At 40.9% G+C, this 20,234-nt stretch overlaps 1 protein-coding gene across 3 annotated transcripts in view; it reads right to left on the reverse strand.

Annotated features, from left to right (window-relative positions):
* Window positions 1-5,269: 5,269 nt before the first annotated feature.
* hace1 (HECT domain and ankyrin repeat containing E3 ubiquitin protein ligase 1) overlaps window positions 5,270-20,234 on the reverse strand; it is a 31,257-nt gene continuing 16,292 nt past the window's right edge. The window contains exons 14-25 of one of the 3 annotated variants that reach the window (XM_088998249.1): window positions 19,981-20,049; window positions 19,751-19,838; window positions 18,572-18,683; window positions 17,926-18,023; window positions 17,679-17,766; window positions 17,447-17,596; window positions 16,805-17,001; window positions 15,512-15,643; window positions 13,002-13,100; window positions 11,696-11,766; window positions 11,488-11,601; window positions 5,270-8,353 (exon numbers count right to left, since the gene is read on the reverse strand). In XM_088998249.1, coding sequence (XP_088854375.1) covers window positions 8,251-8,353; window positions 11,488-11,601; window positions 11,696-11,766; window positions 13,002-13,100; window positions 15,512-15,643; window positions 16,805-17,001; window positions 17,447-17,596; window positions 17,679-17,766; window positions 17,926-18,023; window positions 18,572-18,683; window positions 19,751-19,838; window positions 19,981-20,049 — 1,321 coding nt within the window. In that variant the 3' untranslated portion in view covers window positions 5,270-8,250. The other 2 variants (XM_088998247.1, XM_088998248.1) reach the window with 2 other exon arrangements.

A 20,234-nucleotide genomic window follows, 5' to 3' on the forward strand; every position in this document is an offset into this window, starting at 1 on the left:
GAACACATCCGGGAAAAACACATCCGGTCCACACGACGTAACAACAACACAAAGCGACAAAACAAAACACAAAAACAAGACAAAAAAAAGCAAGGCTCATGAGAGCACTTGCAGGTAAAATAAATAAATAAATACATACATAAATTAGTGACTGCAGTTATGGTAGGCATCCACGTAATGAAGATCTGTTGAAGGGAATACAATACAAGACAATACAGCTTTATTAGAGTGGGACCTCGGTTTACGAACCCCTTGGCTTACGAACTTTTCGGTTTACGAACGTTACATTTACGAAAATTTTACTTTGGCATACAAACTATTTTTTGGGGATACACACGGAGCTGCCACAATGAGTGATGTGTCGTTCGTGAACAAGCTGGTTCTCCAAACAAGTAAATGGCAGCTGACTTTTTTGTCCTCTATTCCCTGCCCCCAGTCGTTAGTCAAAGCCATGTGATTGGTCAAGAACGCAGCAGTGGGGGATGAGGTTACAGACAGAGAGAGTGAGGCTGTTCTCCCAAAAACAAAATGGTGTCTTCGGTTAAAGCCACGTGATTGGTCAAGAACCCAGCAGTGTGTGTGTGTGTGTGTGGGGGGGGGGGGGGGGGGGGGGGGGGTTAAACATTAAAGAGACAGGCAGAGAGAGAGTGAGAAAACACACACACACGAAAGGGAGAGGACAGTGCTTGAAACAAAACAAAAAATGAAAAAAAAAACAAGTCAAATGGTGAGGAAATGGATAGAAAACAGTGAAATTTGGGACCGGTTGATACTGCTTACATATCAATTCATGGCTTGAGGGTGTGCTGCCACTCAGGGGACTTGTTGTACCTCTCGTCCAGGCTTGTCTCCTAAAATATGGCGTATTGGTAATTTCAGCTTTAGTCGAATCTGGTTGGTGCCACATAAACGGCTTCTAATCAGATGTAACATTCACGCTGCAAACTTTCTAACTATAATGCAACGAGTTAGTCGGTTCCATAGTTATTATGATAATGTCTGTATGTAACGGAGTTGTGCACTTAGATTATTAAATTATGAAGGAAGTGACGCAACGGCGCACAGTGTGGCACTATGTCCCGCCCATAGTTTCCAGAACAATCTCGAGGAGATTCAGGTTAATCACAAGACGAAACCCATGCGACTTCACCCATCCCTTCTGCCATACTGTGTTGCAGAAATAAAATAAATAAAAAGACACATCCACGCGTCTCGTCTTCATTAATACAGCAGCATCGTGGAGATGAAGACAGTCACTGTTGTGACACCCGTCACATGTTTTTATATGACTTGTGAAAAAGACTTAACAAATTGATCAAGTTGTTCCTCCTTTAACAAATAACCCCCGTACATCTGCAAGCCAGGTAAGCGTGCTCGTGCAATTGGTAAGGAGCATTTTGCGCCCCGCCTTGATATGAAAGATTAATGTTAGTGCGGCCCGCATGATTGATATGAATGAAACTAGAGTGTGGAGCTGGACAAGTAGGCAAGAGAAGATACAGATATTTGAAACTTTATTTCAAATAATAAATTTTCCTGTGTTTTTTCAGTCATCTGTATCTGCCTTATGATTATTATAATTATTTTATTTATTTATTTATTACTCGTTAATTTAGTTTGTATTCATTTTTTTCCATTCATTCATTTAATTCATTTTTTGTGTGTTATAAAAATTTTTTTGAGAACATTGGAATGTTTTATCTGTGCTTTTCTTGTGGAAATCCTGATGCGGCCCAGCCTCACCCAGACTCTGCCTCCAGCGGCCCCCGGGTAAATTGAGTTTGAGACCCCTGATTTAGGGCCAAGGATTGCTGGAGCCTATCCTAGCTGACTTTGGGCGAAAGGCAAACTACATACTGAATTGGTCGCCAGTCGGTCGGATTGCACATATTATTGGCCTGAAGAGGCGTACAACCATTCCCACTCACATTCTCACCTCACTCAGTGGGAAATAAAGCCACGTTGCCTTCAATGAAGTCTGGTGAATTTTGTCGCACTACCTACACATTCATGACGTGGTTGTGGAAGTGTGAATCCTCATGTGTGGCATTTACCAACAGTTTTCTTGGTTCTTCAAGTTGGTTGAGGCCATCTTTATCCCAAAGCCACACAGCAGAGTTTTTCTCAACAAAACAAACAGTTCCTTTTATCAGTTTAGGAGGCAGTTGTTTGTGCTCTCAGTTCCCTGCGCCATTGCAAATCTCCTCTCAAATACAAAGGTTTCTATGTAATCGGTTCTGTCAACTCAAGCTGTCTGGCTGAGGGGAAAAGCAACAACACATTATTATTTGTTTTTTTTCATGAGGCAGTGACCTTTGTGGCCGGTGTAAGAAACAGAGCTGGAGACAAGCATTCCTATGAATGGAGGTTGACGATGGAAACCGATCTGTGTCATATGTAATGATGTGCTATTCAAAAATAAGACTATAGCTTTGAGCAGTAATGGACTTTTTGACTTACATGGGATAACACAAAAGAAAACAACTCTGGGTGTGCTGAAATAACCCGGATGCTGGTAAATCTAGTTTTTAGTTTATGCGATCTTCTGCTCTAACCATATGTTGTTGTGTAGACAGCGAGCCTAACAATCTTTCAATAAAAAACACAAAGATGAGAATCCACCGTTTAGTATTTTTATGGAAGTCTTTCAAAACACAAAGATGAGAATCCACCGTTTAGTATTTTTATGGAAGTCCATCAATCCATCTATTTTCCGTACCGCTTATTCCTCATTAGGGTCGCGGGGGGTGCTGATGCCTATCTCAGCTGTCTTCGGGCACGAGGCGGGGGACACCCTGAATTGGTTGCCAGCCAATCGCAGGAAGTCTTTTATGGAAGTCTTTCTTGTAAAAAGATTTTGCCTGAACAAGTCAAAAGAAAGAGGATGGACATGGATGTGATCACACCTATCCACTGTTGTATTTCAAAATGGCTACTCCACAACTTTTTGAGTGGTTTTAATTATTTCCACCACTAGGGGCACTGTGCTGCATTGTAATGCAATTACTGGGGGCAGAATACCCGGAGAGACCCCATTTCTTCATTATAACATGTTTTCTATTCTTTCTATAATGTACTGTATTCCTTATTAGACCAAACATGAATTAAAATAAAAACGTAAAGACAGCAAGCTGTGTCTCAGGGGCTAGGATGGATAAATTCCATTTCTATTCATTTCAAAAGTCTTGGAATGAATTACATTTGTCGACCGAGGTTCCAATTCATACAGGAAAGCCTTGCAATTTTTAAGTGTACTTGAAAGCCAATCCGTTCTGTATTCATCAAACTAAAAGGGGACAACACATGTGTAGCATGATATATTAAAAAAACATATTTCATCATGCAAAACACGATAAAGTGTACTTTATGCCCATTGTTGTTAGCAATGAGATTTATATTTGGACAAATATCAGTTTCCTTGACATTGGCTGGAAACTAGTTCAGTGTGTTCCCTGCTGACTACCCAAAGACGGCCGGCATAGACTTTGACAAGCGGATCAGAAAATGGTTGAATGTAGTGTATTTTCCGATGTGTAAGTCACATTCAAAAGCCTTCATTTTGTTCAAAAGATGACCCTGCACGTTATACAGACGGGCACCTTATATGTGAAGTTATATTGAGCCACAAGAGGTCTCGCAACGACTGTCAGCAACCACCAACTCCATACAGTCTAAAACGTAACCCCAGGCTCTACTGTAGCACCTTATAATGTAGTGTGCCTTATATTTGGAACACATATATTCATATATTATATTTGAAAAACTTTTATCATTCATTGAAAGTCCGCCTTCTACTCTGGTGCGCCTTATACAGGCACTCACTCCCCACCTTACGAAGGGGATATGTTCCGAGCGGTCGTTCTAAAGTCTTCTTTAGTCTAATGACTATAGGTGAATTTAGTCATTAATTTCAGTGCTATATTTTGTATGGTATATATGTTTAAGTCAAGCACTGAATGGGGAAGTACTTACTTATGCATCACGTTCTCCTGGAGCGTCAATTGGGAAGAGGGATTGCCTCCCCATGCACATACTCTACGCACCCAATCCTCAGCGAGCTCAGCGCATCGGGGCCTGAACTCATTGGCAATACTTCAGTCGTTGGCAATATAAGGGGTGCGCCTTATATTGCGGTGCACCTTATACACTGGAAAATACAGTAAATATACCTTGTTGGGCACTGATTGGACAGCCTTGGTGACTGTCGCATAAACATGCAGCGCTTGAAACCTCCAATGTGTCTGTGTGCGTGCGTGAAGCACAGTACCCAGGCAATTGCGAGCGAGCTCGACCAGAAATACGCATGGATTGGATTGGATATGCCTTTATTAGTCTCACAGTGGAGAAATTTACATTTCACAGCAGCAAAGTGATGAAAGGATGCAATAAACAATCTAACTTACAGCATCTCTGTCCAAACATTTTTCGACATAGAGTTCCCGCAAAAATGTTCGTGTGTACGGTTTTGTTGTAACTCAAATTCGTAAGCTGGGGAGCATCTGTGTGAAAAAAAGTTGGAAAATACACCATTCATTGGGGGTGCGCCTTATATTCAGGTGCACCTTATAAACTGGAAAATACGGTACATATACCTTGTTGTATTTCCCATAGTGTGTTGCTCCCCTGAGATAGTTTATATGCCATTACTTGTGCAAATACTCAAATGAACAATTTTAGAGCACAATGTAAAAACTGTCATGAAAAAAAAAGTTATGTGTCAGTCCAACATGTGTTCTAGTGTCTAACCTGATTCCAGGAGAGCAGATTTGGAGAAAAAAAAAAAACCAAGTTATGTTCTTCATGCATGCGTCCACCTCCACTTCTTTTGAGGCTATTTGACCTCTAAGGAGAGGCCAGGGTATAGTCAAGGTCATTCTCCTTTTATTCTTTTTTTTTCTTGTTTGCCTCGAGAATTATGAAAGGGTAAAACCATTAAAGTGTAGATTAACTATACTCTATCGTGCGTTTTGTGTGTGTGTCCATTTTGTGTTGGCCTTGTCTCAGACTCATGAATAAACATCAGTATTGGAGCTTGTTGCAGGGGTCGGCGGTTCAAAGCGATATTCATGTTTCTGGGTTTGAAATCTCTCCATCTCTGTTTGACATTGGTTGTGATGTTGCCCCTTGTGGAGCAAGCAGGGCCGCCACAATCACCCCCACACTCTTCTTCGGCTGGTCCTGAGGGTGCCTTAACAGGGCTATAGGCTGCTGACATGTCCTATTGATCTTGCAGCAACCTTTTTTCCAGCTTCATCTCGGGGATTTTCATACTGTTAAGCTCACAAAAGCCAAATTTCCTTCTTCACACATGGCTTCCAGAGGTCTGGCTGTGTTATTACTGTTATGTTGTTCTTCATAAATCATGTTGTCTTCAGCAATCATTCTTCAGAAAACAATGGAAACTTCAATTCAACTCTTTGTTTTGCAACTGCAGCCAAAATAGAATGGTGTTGGGGAAACAATATTCATTTGAACAGTGGCGGTCCGTGCATTTCACACCTAGGCCTTCAGTGAAGTCCTGCTTAGTCCGACTTGAACAAATATCCCTCGTAATACCATAATTTATGACACAACGGCTGGAGATATCATTTATAAAAGCACACGCACGCAGTACTGGGCGTGGCATCACCTTAACCGACACAGGCTATTTTCCAGAGCAATTACACATCAATAAATCTGCATCAGCAATTAGAATTTGTCACTATACGTGATACTGCAAACACTTAAAAATAAAAGGAAATTTAAAATCATTTGTCCAAAAAGTTTTATTAAGTCCACCAAGAATATGCAATCTTTAACAAGATTTTACGCTAAATTACAAAATGTCATTTGTTGAAAATAAAAGTAAACAAATCTTTTTCATTTGTTCTTGAGAATAGGCTTACCTTCATGCGACAGCGAGTTGTCCTCTCCTTCAGCCATTGTGGGTTAAAAAAGCGAGTAGATATACTTTCTGCTAAAGGTTTTTCTGCTAAAGTTTCCGGGTCTGATCTGTTGTCAGCTTGGTTGATTTGCATAGCGCTGCCTCCGCTGAAGGCTGAGGTAAAGTGAATATCCAATCACAGGACGCGTACGTCAGGTTCAACGCGAGGCCCTCTAGCTGGCCTTACTGTGCCAACTCGTGATCTGATTGGCTATTGCAACTGTATATCAACTAATTGTGCCCGTTCATGTACTGCGCACAGACGCCCTCACTGTTGATTCTGAAGGCGTCGGTCAGATTTCATACAGCCTGGCGACACAAACTAGCTGAATTCTGATTGGATTAAAAACTTTGACCTAAAACTACAACACTGAAAGGAGCATAACAAAATGGATATAATATAACATCAAGAAAACAGTATGTAGGATAATTATATATATATTTAGAAAAAATACTTTTTTAATGAAATTGACTTTTATTATTATGATAATGATGTCTGATTATGTTAGGCCAGCAGAGAAGTCCTTGCTGGCCCTGACGGCCCACCACTGCATTTTAACACTTGCCTGAAAAAATCAAGACATTTTATGTTGCTTTACTTTCACCTCTAACTGGATACAATGGTATGAGGATATATCAAACTTGTATTTGTGAGGGAAAAGTTGGTAACATGCAAATATATGCTTAGTGCACGAGACGTCCGACAGGCATATTGTACTGGGTATAGTGGCAATATCTGATTAATGTTCCTGCTACCCTCAGTCTGTGGCTGTGGTGAAAACTTACGCTAAAAAAAGACATTTTCTCGCCAGAGCATTGAATGGATCAAGTAAGTGCAGCTTTAGGCAAACACATCGTTTTCAAACACATTTAATTCCTTTGCTCTAATCGTGCTTGCTTTCTTCAGCAGCTTTCGACAAGATAAGAACTAAATTAATCACAGGATTGCTAATGAAACTAATAAAAAGTCTGCCTGGTTTCAAGGAGGATTAGAACAAATGAGTAAAACACTAAGTGATGTTTGTTTTCTTTTTTTAATTTGAAAGGACTTGGTTTATTTTCTGTTCCTGGCGTTTTTATTGTTGATTTGATCGAAACAGTAAAATGTGCTAATTACTATTTGATCCAAAAGAAATACTTTGGCAAATTTGTGGTTGACACACAATTCTTTTACTTCACAATCACGCCACCTTAGTTGAAATGTCTTAACTCAATTTGAGAATTATTTGAATTTGGTTGAACTACATCTTGGCCTGTTTTGAGTGTCACTGCTTGTCTTTTTCCAACGCCCTCCTCCTGGACCAGCCTGGGGGTGGGGGTGGGGGGGGGGGGGCAATGTGACAATGGTTTGATGTTGCCATGCAGATTCTTCATTGACTAGTTTGGAGAAGATTGAGGTTGCTGCTATAAAAACCTAGGCCGTGTTTTGAGGACCCACTTCTCCAAAGGTGTTTTCTTGTAGAACTTGATCTTATTAAATTGGCTCTTATATTACATTATTTTTACTAAAATTGGAGAGCATCCTGTTGTATTGTAGGTTGCCATTCTTTGCGGCTTGGTCATGCTGCATGGAGGATTACCCAATCTGTGGTCCTTTCTCAAGGTTTCTCACTCATTTTTCGGCCCCTTCTCAAGATTTCTAATTCATTTTTTTTCCCAGATGTGTTTTTGCTTTGTTTTTCCTTGTCTTCCTATTGGTTAAGATCAGGGAGTGTTGTCAATATTTGTCAACTATGGACATGTGAATCCCTTTGACACTCTCCCATGATTTAGGGCTATACACATGCATTTCCCTTGATCAACATTTGAAAGTTAACTTTACTTGCACAATACCACCTAATGTAGGGCAGTTAAACTGGCAATCTTCATAACTATGTGGACATTAATTTGACACTACCTGTTGAGCTGCATATTTTATCTGAGTTAAAACAGAAAGTTGACTCTGAAGTATCAAACCTATTTTTAGCATGTATGTTCAAAATGGACAGTGCATGTGCAACATGCTGTCTCATCAATACATGTTTTATATTACAACTCCATCACAAAACATTTGGATCAGTGTCAATGTGTAAAAAAAAAAAACAACAAAAACATACAAGAAGGCATGATCCAAAGGGGTAGACAGTTCAGGCAGGACTGAGGATGGAGGGATTCCGGAGGCAACTCAGCTCTCCTCTTTTCAATCTGATGTGCTACTGCAACTTTTGTTTCTCAACAAATTTGGACATCCCTTTTTATTTTGGCGAGTGAATAAAAACAGTGAAAAGACTGTCTGGAGGAGAAAGAGTTCATGACTTTGCAGACGCTTCAAGCAGCACAACTGATATTTATGCCATAGTATACCCATAGCTCCCACAATGCAGCGCTACCAAGAGGCGGTCTCTCAGGATCTCCTGGGTAGGGTATTCGGGCAGTTTCAGCATGTTGATACTGGAAGTGGGAGACATGTCAAGGAAATACGGTTAAAATGGTAAAACTCAGATCATAGCACCATACAGGTAACATCCGACTTACGACCGGGTTTTGTTCCGACAAAATGGTCGTAAGTCAAACGGCCGTAAGTCGAAATGCATTCAAAATGGCCGACGCGAGTTTTATACGACAGGATTGTATACGATGTCTGTTGTTATTAAACAACGTTTTCTATTGAATACTATTACGTATATACCAAACTGTTTACAGTTCAATGATAAATCTTATAAATGTTATCGTCATTTTTATCATTTTATATTTCGCATTATCAATTTTTATTACAGGCGGCCCGGTAGCCGAGTGGTTAGCACACCGGCTTCACAGTGCAGAGGTCGAAATGCATTCAAAATGGCCGACGCGAGTTTTATACGACAGGATTGTATACGATGTCTGTTGTTATTAAACAACGTTTTCTATTGAATACTATTACGTATATACCAAACTGTTTACAGTTCAATGATAAATCTTATAAATGTTATCGTCATTTTTATCATTTTATATTTCGCATTATCAATTTTTATTACAGATGGCCCGGTAGCCGAGTGGTTAGCACACCGGCTTCACAGTGCAGAGGTCGAAATGCATTCAAAATGGCCGACGCGAGTTTTATACGACAGGATTGTATACGATGTCTGTTGTTATTAAACAACGTTTTCTATTGAATACTATTACGTATATACCAAACTGTTTACAGTTCAATGATAAATCTTATAAATGTTATCGTCATTTTTATCATTTTATATTTCGCATTATCAATTTTTATTACAGGCGGCCCGGTAGCCGAGTGGTTAGCACACCGGCTTCACAGTGCAGAGGCCGCCGGTTCGCATCTCGGTCCGGCCTCCCTGTGTGGAGTTTGCATGTTCTCCCCGGACCCGCGTGGGTTTTCTCCGGGTCCTCCGGTTTCCTCCCACGAAAACATGCATGGCAGGCAGATTGACCACTCCAAATTGTCCCTAGGTGTGAGTGTGAGAGTGACTGTTGTATGTCTTTGTGTGCCCAATTCAGGGTGTACCCCGCCTCGTGCCCGAAGACAGCTGAGATAGGCTCCAGCGACCCCCGCAACCCTAATGAGGAATAAGCGGTACGGAAAATGAGATGAGATGAGAGAATTTTTATTACTGTGTCGGCGCACATGCTTTCTGCTGACCCAAATACGCACGGCTTCCCACGCATGCGCGCTGATGATAAATCTCTCCCTGCTAACGGAGAAGCCAGAAGAGGTTCTGGCAATGCAGCCACAACGCTACATATGGTCCTTTGACATCCTACTTGTTCGATCTAAACAAGAAGACCATCTTTATCTTTATAATATCAAATGCATCGCAAACACGCTGCAAATCTCAACGGCGTTGCCAGGCTCCCACCGTAGCAGTGCCACCCGTAGTCGGAAAGTGGCCGTAAGTACGGGTGGTCGCAAGTCGAGCCGGTTGTAAATCGGATGTTACGTGTATAGGCAACTGGAGGGCGACTGGTGTTTCTTATCTGTCCAGAAGAACACCCCATCACTCAAAAAATAGTATGTCCATATATCCATATTTTACAATGCTTATTTAAAAACAAAAGCATCTATCTGCTGCTTATCCGGGGTCAGGTTGTATGTGGGCAAAGGGGAAGAGGGTCGTCTGGGCTTTCCTGTTAAAGCTATTGCCCCTGTGACCCGACCCATGATTAGCGGTTGAAAATTGATGGATGGATGAATAAGATGCACGGAGTGACTCAAATCTCTCCTTCCACCCCCCACTCCGCCCTACACTTCTTGTACTAAGCTTGGGCCCAGTCCACAGCTTCTGGCAGATCGTTATAATTGCAGACGGGTGTTTATTGAATACATCATGCATTTATAATGTATTTGGAATCAAATAACTGCATGTGTAAAAGTGAAGAAAGATGCTGATGATTACACGCTACCACAAAAGAGATGAGTTGATGGTCTTGATTCAATGGATTAATTGGGTAAATCTTGCATTTGTAGACTATGAAGGGACATATAACTGGAATACTTGCATGCTTAAATGAGCATATCCATTTTTAGTACTCAACAATATCCAAACGAAGTAAACGATATTGCTTCTGTTTTTGCTTAATACAACTTCGAGTAAATCAATGGCAGATTGTTTTAAAGATAGATTTTTCTTTTATTTTTGACAAAAGGCAAAATGTAGGCCTATGGGGTAGAGAATGTATGTTAAAAATAAAACAAACATTTCAGATCCACTTAACCCTCACAAAGGTCACCGGGGTTGCCTATCCTAGCCAACAAACTGAAAATTCAGGTTTCAACGTGCAAACTTCATCCAGGGGGGCCGGATAGAACGGCGACCTCAGCACTGTGAGGTCGACGTGATAACCACTGGACCACTGAGACCCTTCATTTGTAATAAATTAAAAAAAAAAGCTGACAACAACCTGACTTTTAGTCTTTGAGCAAAATTAATTCAAATGTGTAAATGATGTGCGCACAGTAACTTTTATGGAAGGCATCTCAGTCAGGATGGTCCAAATCTGGTCCTGGAGGGCTGCTGTCCTGCATGTTTTCCAAGTCTCCCTGTTGCAGCACACCTGATTCAAGTGATCAGATCATCAGCAAGCTCTGTGGATGCCTGACATTGAACCTGCTCATTTGAATTGTTGTTGAATTGTGTTGCTACAGGGAGACTTGCGGGACATGCAGGACGGTAGCCCTCCTGGACCCTGATCTCAGTGTTCAACTTGTTTGGAGGGGGAAAAACAATGTTAACCAGTGTAAAAGGTAATTCAAACGTTGTTTTTTTTGTATTTTTAAAAACATCTTTGTGAGATGTTTCTTTGCAAATATTCCACTTTATATTGTGGATCCTGCAGTATAATTTTACACATTTCTTTTTATGTTGAAATGCAGCATTTGAGAATCCAGAAATTACAGTCACAAATTTTCTTTTAGCTTGACTTGTGCATGGGGATTATCTCAAAAAGGAATTTATTTTTTAAGGGGACTTGAGCAATCAGTAAATAGGCTGCAGCCATTGTAGGAATGTAACCCTGTTAAAACAGATTCACACATTGTTCAACATAAAAGTCGACTGGGGTGAAAAGAAGTGCAAGGCTTTTACCAAGTACTGGAGGTAGGTAGGAGGTTAGAGGTGTATGGCACTGCAGCAATAGTGAACTTCTGTAAACCGCTGCCTCCCATCAAATAAGCAAAGCCGCCATGAGGAACTCTGGAACTGATAGTGAAGGATGAAAGTGGGACAAGAGCATTCCTAAAAAAGAATCTAAAACAATGTTCTGAACAGACAAGGGTCAGGGGTGCAGACAAACCTTCCAGTGACAAATTGAAGCATGAGAACCCGTTCTTCCAGCGTTAGTTGCTGCACAACTTTCCAAAACCACTGTGTATGACAACAGACAGTATTGTTAGCCTTGTGTTGATTTTGACAACAGCAATGTGGTGCACACACAGACTCGTAAAGGATCCAACATATACTGACTCGGGATGGGCCGAAATCATAATCGTGACCAAAAATACCACTGAAATGACATAACAGTGCCTAAAATGTATTTTTTCAACAATAACAAAAAAAAAACAGCTACATTTGGATATATGTAACATATTTGATTTAAATAAAGAAATGTTAACATTGTTCTTCTGTTTTAATTCATCGGTGAGCTATTTTGCAAACAGGCTACTGGGCTACTGATCTTGCCCAGGTGCCCCATGTTGTTGTTGCCAAGCGATTGCAGAAGAGCCAGTTTTCAGAGAAGCATCTCGAAGATGGTTCTTAAGCATCGGCTGTATTGGGCCATTCTAAAACATCCGCTGTCTGTGGCTGCGTCATCACTGTTATCTGATTGGCCGTGATGCAGTAAGGCACTCTGCTCCACATGCCAATTTCCTGATTTTCCACAAGCGAGACAGAGCCGCCTGCCAAAGTCAGAAAAATAAAGCAATAAACATAATAGTGGTTTTCAACAACAGTGAACCTTATTGAAAAGGCCATACGTACAAAAAGAATAAAGCTTGGGTACATTTATTTTTTATGATTACATGACCCGCTGGTCAGGCCCCATTTCTCCAGCCACAGCCAGGAGCCTTGCCGCCCCTTTCGGGGAGCACCGGAGGGCTTCGGATGCTAGGAAGCAGGGATGGCGAACCACTGACACGGAGATGCGGCCAAATGAATGAGTGAAAAGTCATCATCCTGTCACATTTGCAGTTGTGCTCGATACTCGACTCTGCTAGCGAGGGACATTGCTTGCACAAAGCATTGGGGGGGGGGGGGGGGCATTATGATTTTTATATCTAGCTAGCTACCTATCTATTTGAGTTACTTCCGGGTTGAGTGAACGCCGGCGCGCGTGGCTGCCGCTGCTTATTGATGAAATGTGTTAGTATTATTAAACTTCGCTCTCCGTTCAAAATGAACAAGTGCAGGTGGTGAGCATGTAGATAAAATTGCAAATATGGTTCAGTACTGATGAAAACACAAGTCTAACAGCATAAACGTTATATTTCACTTGAACGTGTACAAACAGTGGGCCTACAGGTAGAAACGTAGATGTCCAGAACAAGTATAGGATATTTTCCATCAAATCAGTCCAAGACGCGGTAGTAAATAAAGTTCACCTGGATGACTGGCTCCTGAGGGTCGTAGCCGCTAGTGTACTCAGTGTTTCTGACCCAATCCTGCACATCAATCTCTGGCATCCCTGATAAGAGGAGCTCCTGCACATACGCACAACATGCAGTGATGGAAATTTGTTTTACATGGTGAGTACCTGCTTGTATGGAAAGTACAATCGCCTGTAATATGTCATAGCCATTTATGTATTTATGGAGAAAATAAACATTCACTATTAGAGATATGTGAATCAAGGATAAGATGTACAGCTCATCAGGATGTGCTGTTCACAAAAGCAACAATAAGTTGCAGAAATGACATTCAGGCATTGTGTCACAAACCGCAGCATCACAAATCAATATCTGGATTATTAATACTACAAAGCACGCAAAAACCATAGCCATAGCAGAGGTATGCCACTGTGTATTCCTGTGATGCTCTGCCCATGTTGCAGGACAAAGAGGGTACAGAAAGTGCTTAAGAATGAATGTCTCTCTGTGTCTTTGTGTTGTCATATTATTTGTTATTTAGTTTTTTTTTGTTCTTTTGACTTCAAGACGGCGCCGCGAGAGTGGCTGCCTTTCCAGCAGCTCCTGTGTTTTGCTTTTCTACTTTCATTTCTTTCATAACTTTGCTGCTGTGAAATGTAAATTTCTCCACTGCGAGACTAATAAAGGCAAATCCAATCCAATCCAATCCAATCCAATCCAATCTTTACATGAGCAAAACATATTCAGAGAATCTGCTCAGAGAAGAGGAGAGACGGATAAATCTCCTTCACGTGTTTTCAGATTTGCTTGTACAATACAAATATCAAGAATGGCATATGTCCAATCAGAAACCTTGAATGAATGCAGAGGAAAAATTACTTCTTAAAGTCACAGCGACTGCATTTTGATCAATTGAAAAAAAAATGTTCTCAGACCAGCGAGGAAGCAGCCAATTTCGGGCATCAGTTGTCAAAAAATATCATTTTGAGGATTGTGTCCCACTGTGGGAACCCAAAGAATGTTTTTGCAATTTAAGCACATTCCATCCATCCAGCCACCGACCTACCGAACCACCCAACCCACCCATCCATCCATCCACCGCCCAAACCGCCTATCCTCGTTGAGGGTCGCAGGTGTGCTGCAGCCTATCCCAGCTGGCTTTGAGTAGCGTGTGGCTACAACATGAAATATTTAGCAGCCAACTGCAATATTTTCCAAATCCGGGGTGGCAAAGATCAGTGGTAGAATGGTCATTACCCAACCTAGAGGTTGGTGGTTTGATCCCTGGCCATCGTGACCACGTCAAAGTGTAATCGAGCATGATACTGAATCCAAAGTTGCTCCTAATGGTTTGTAGTCAATAGGTGAATGAGGTAACAGTATGAAGTCATTTGAGTACCCGAGGTAGATAATCGCTTGGTAATTGATCATTTACAATTTACCATCATATGATATTACGCTCTCTCGTGACCAATAATCCCTCTAGCACCATCTGGCATACGTGACCCACACCGCTAGTAATTGTTTGACCAATATTTAACAGATACAATATTCTCAGCAGGGGGCGGCCCAGTAGTCGAGTGATTAGCACGCCGGCATCACAGTGCAGAGGTCGTGAGTTCAACAGCCGGTCTGGCCTCCCTGGGTGGAGTTTACATGTTCTGCCTGGGCCCGCATGGGGTTTCTCCGGTTTCCTCCCACATTCCAATAACATGCATGGAAGGCTGATTGAATCTCGGTATGAATGGGACATTGAATGTTTTGTTTGTCTCTGTGTGCCCTGTGATTGGCTGGCAACCAATTCTGGGTGTCCCCCGCCTTGTGCCTGAAGATACCTGGGATAGGCTTCAGTACCCCCCCCCCCCCCCCCCCCCCCCCGCGCGCCCTCCCCCTAATGAGGATAAAGCGGTCTGGAAAATGGATGGAATGTCCTCAGCATCTCGTATGTTGGTAGGTGCATCTCGTATGTTGGTAGGTGCAGTGAAATAAAGAGGTTACAACAAATAAATTGCACTCTGTGTGTGTTCCTGGTCGTAATCATACGCTAAAAATATTTGGGAATCGATAAACATCAATGTAATGCATTTGGTCGTTTGCCATCGGAATTCAACAAATGCTGAATAAGACCTCACGAGTTGTTTCAAACAAACATACGTTAGTACTGCATTCAGGTGCATTCTGTGCTGTGGAAATATAGAACAGGTTTCACAGTCAATACTTTGGAGAGGAGAAATGACAGCGTGACTAAGGTGTGTCTAACAAACGCAGGGTGCAATAATACAATTGATCCATCTGTGAGTGGGAACACTAAATCTGCCGACACACAAACATCTGATAGAGCTAAATAAGGAGGTGGGGCTTCAAGGTGACCTCAGTCTCCTATTTCCACCCCCAAGCATGGCTAATCAGTCCCTACATCAGAGGCAGGTGGGACAAGCCAGCAAAGCAAAGGGGTTCGAACAAGGAAAATAGCAACTGTAAAAGATGAGCAGAATAGAATAAAAGACTCAAGGACAACCACTTACCAATTCGTATTCATCAAAAAGCTGAATTAGTGAGGCCGGGATGAATGTGTGGAATCCTTGCAAGAAGGCGTTTATCTGAGGCTGGATGGCTCGTGTCATTCTCAGCTCTGTCACCAGCTGGACATACTCAGCCTGGCATGCACACACATACAGATAGACACCCACATACAAAGATTAAATTCTTTGGGAAATGTACATAGACAGGTGAAAGACAAAAGGCTGGTTGTCACCACTTACTTTCCACAGCTCGTACTTGATAATACAGTGCCATCAAGAGAAAGAAAGTGGTACTGCCGTTGTACTGAATTGACATGGGGAAATAGTCTTTGATCATCACCTCCAAGTTTTATTCTAACACTGAATGTATTATTTTTTTTTTAATGTGTTCAAGTGTTCCTAACAAAGAATACCAACATTGACAAAAGACCTACTTCAAAATTATTTGATATAAAACAAATTTGTATAAATCTTGAATTCATTAACGTAAACCCTTTATGATAACTCAAACACTGAAAACAAAAACAGCACCTCACATCCATCATATAATTAGAATTAGACCCCACTGCATAAGTGAAGAATAACTGAATTTCTTATCCTTCCAGTTTCTCTCATTTAGTATTTTGAAGTAATTAATTAAAAAAACACTTTGATTAACTCAACCACCGCCAGACGTGGAAAAACATGTCCACTCCAGTGCCAGGATTTTTTTTCATTGTCACTCAAATTCCAGGACCCACATAATACATGTATTGAATTTTAGGACTATATAAACATTCAATGCAGCGTAAGAAACTTTAATTTCTTTCATCACAAAAAAGAGTTAATTCCTAAATTACATGAGTCTGGAGATATCTGAGCTTGAAATGAGGGTGGCTGTCCAAAATACAATGCAATACATACATATTGGTTATATAGTGCTTTAACATCAGCTGAAGCTGGAACAAAGCGCTAACATGGAGCAAATGTAAATTCTGCCCCCTTGTGGAAGGCAAAAGACATTGCCAAAGGTCTGACCAGCGCTTTACGGCACCCCAGCAAGAAAAAAAAAACGAACAAATTCAGGAATGGCGCTCTATGTCATATTTTCAATTCATGAATAAATTCGAGAATAGCAGTGAATTAGTTAACTGTCCTGCCACATGTCCATAGAGTCAAATCTCCTGGTGAAAATGAATACACAGTATTGGGAACTGCCAAAATACAAATTCCTTTTTAGAAGACTTTTGAAGAACATTTTGCTTTTAGTATGCAGATTGGTTGACAATTATTTGTATATGTGGTTATTCACTGTACCTTATTTTCTTGACTCACAACAATGCTTATGCCTCCTGGTTTGAGTGGAACTTCCTCCATGGCACCAAACACGTCTGTTTCCACAGAAAAGGTGAGCTCCAGACCCAGATCACTGATGTCATTGTCCAATATCCACTGCAGGTTCTTGGCATACTCAGGATCAATGGATGACACATCCTGGTAGTTCACCGGAATTCCTAAAACATGCCCCAAAGTATAAATAACATAAGCAGTCATTGGGGCGAAGCCTGACACTTGCAAGACTGGAACCCCTGCAAAAATGGTATAGGATTCTGTTATAGTTTTATAAGTATGAGATGGATTGGGTTGAATTTGGTCCTGTCCAGTAGTTTGTAATCTTAAGCATTCCCTGACAATGTTAATTGCCTCAGGAGAGCGGGACGTCAACTGGGAGGTAGAGTCTAATGATCACATTTGGTTTCATCTGGAGATAGCCGAGGGTTGTACTTACACAAGGCTATTTGAACCACATGGAATTAAGGTCACCCCCTCCACCTCCAAGGCCGAATCATTGTATGGTTGATTTGAAACAAGCAAGGCAATGCGGATCGATCCTGCAATCTTAAAAGTCTGATGGCCTACAGAAACTTTTTTATGTTCATATTGTAGAAATGGTTTTACCCAGGATGTGTTTGTAGAAGGAACGGGTGAAGTAGATATTAACCAGCTGCCTGTGATACAAAGCCAAACCCAAGATCTGGCCTGCAAATCGGAAGTAGTTCAAGTGGTCTGGGTTGACTGATGAGTTACTGTTAGGCTGGAAAGTGGTACCTGTAACAAAATAAGCACACAAATATGTCATTCAGACCAAATATGGTGTCATTGTGTGCTTGTTATTCAGAACATTGTGTACCATCAGCTGACTGAGTGAAGAGAGCGTAGTCTGGATTGATGATCTCATTGGAAAGGACGTCAAACCATTCACGAACAACACCCTGACCCTGTAAAATAGACAAGACGAAATAGACAAGGCAGATTTCGCGCCATGCTGCATCAGTGTTGTTTAATCAATTTAAAATGTCAATCATTGTTTTCTTGCTCAATCAAATGAAACAAAACCCAATAAAATACTGTATGAATGCTACAATCTAAAAACCCACCATCCCCTCCTCGCCATGAAATCGGACAGCAATTCCTTGTTTCAGTTTCTCATTGGTAGACTTTGAAACCATCTCACAGCTGCTCCGAAATATTGAGTCTGCTTGGAGGATTATAAAAGGGGTTTCACAAGAAATAGAAAAATAGAGGAAATACACACATCACACAATTACCAGAAGCCTAACACGAACATAAACAAACACTTTGCTTGTACAGTAAAGTCTCGTTATATCGATATTCAAGGGAGCCCGAAAAAATCGATATATCCGACCCCGTTTGCATGTAATTTTCTCTGTGCGTGCATAGAAATAGTATCGATATAACCGGGACTATCGATATATCCGATATCGACATAACGAGACTTTACTGTATAACGTTTCAATTAATTACCCTTTCTTGAAGGTAAACAGTAGAAGAGAAACATTTTAGTGTGATGCAGTGCAGTTCTACACTAAATTCCAACAAGAATAAATGAGTCAACCAAAACTGAGCTTTATCTTTATGAGGGCACAATTTTCAAAACTCTAGAATAAAATGTAAATATATTTACAAAAAAAATGCTGTGGTCAGAACAGATAAGTCCAAAAGCAAAACAATTTCATTATTTTGGGATATTTCTTCCATAAAATACATTTCTAGAGTGTGCACCTCGATGGATGAGAAGAATATCACTCTCATTGACTGGACGATGAACCATGTCTGAGTCTGGCTGTCCAGCCAGAAGATGTTCGTAGAACCACTCACAACGATCCTTGAAGGGCTACAGTAATGGGAAAAAAACAAATCAAAATATTTTGTTTTATTTCTATTTCATTTTTTTCCCAGACCGAAACCTCTGAACTTTGGGTTTCAACCAAAAGCCTAAAAGATTCATTGGGGAAATACTCCTCCGTAATGCAGTGTTGAAGCAGAACATTATTTGCATAATGTGAGCCTTTCTTCTATAAGTGGGAAGAGTAAAGCAAAGCTTTTTGTTTTGGGATGTGAAGCGTATCGAAAGAGGAATGAGGTGAAATCAAATTCATCAGGGTAAAGTCAGTAATTAAAACAGAGGCATTTTCCCAGGTGAATTATAATCTATACCTAAAAAGTACTGAATACTGACAAGCATATATATATATATATATATCAGTGACGTGCAGTCAGTGGAGGCAGGTGAGTGCCTCACCTGTCATCATGGAAAGCTGTCATGGAAATATCAAATGAAAAAATAAATTAAACAGTTAGATGTATTTAGTGATTTGTACTTTAAAGTTCTTGTCCATTTAACTTCACCGTTTTAGGATTTTTTTCAAAATCGCCTTAACGTGTTTATCGGTTTGAAATAAGTTGGAATTTTATGTTGCCAAAGGACTCTTTGTAATTTTTCAGAAACTCCTGCAATGTAAGGTACTGCTACTCCTCTCCTTTTTGTATCTTGGGAATTATTGGTTTCATTCCCTATTCTTTCTTTCTGACATTTGTTAAATGACCACTGAGGGTACCCACAGTTAGTGAGTGCGCTCCTGATATGTTTAGGATGTATGTAATGTAGGAACAATCAGTGGGGCAACAGGGAGGGGTCCTCTGCTCCCCCCAACCTGAGAGTAGTGACCTATCATAGCTGTGTCCGGCGCCGCCATGCCTGGACATTAGGGATATATAAATAGGGCCGATACGACCAGTCAGACTTTAGTTCGCTGACGAAGCCTCTTGGATAGGAGGCGAAACATCAGAAACCTTCAAAATTGTACAGATGACGGCTGAAGAAACCTTCTCATCGAAAAACACATTCAAGTTATATTTTATGGAATAAGTAAAGATGTCTGTTTATTGTGTCTTTCTTACCTGGCTTTTAATGATATGCATGAAACGTGACATCAGCTCAGGACATTCCAGCAGAAAGTGGAAGTGGTTAAAGATTATCTTTGGATTTCTATTAAGTGGAAGCACACATGAGCAAAGACAAAAAAAGCAATGGGAAAAAGACAATAAGTGAGGGAAAAAAGATTACTGTTCTTATTTTTTACATCAACGATAAAGAGTCTGATGTATGTCTTGGTCCCATAATGACTCACCTGTTTACAAAGCATTTCAGCACATCATCATGCTTGCAGACAAACTCGATAAAGTGCGGGGATGTCATCCTGGGTGGGGAAAGAGGACAAATGATGAGTGAAAAGAGGGAGCGAAATGAACACCCGCAACAATTATGTGGCAGCCTCTGCTTTCCAATTAGAGATATATTTCTCTGAAACAGGCAAATGTCCACACTGAATATGATGAATTGCCATTGCAGAAAAAACTTGACCAGACTACTTATTAAGAGCAG

Source organism: Hippocampus bargibanti, linkage group LG06 (genome assembly GCF_051943395.1).
Source record: "Hippocampus bargibanti isolate YZ-2025 linkage group LG06, ASM5194339v1, whole genome shotgun sequence".
Lineage (NCBI taxonomy): Eukaryota > Metazoa > Chordata > Actinopteri > Syngnathiformes > Syngnathidae > Hippocampus > Hippocampus bargibanti.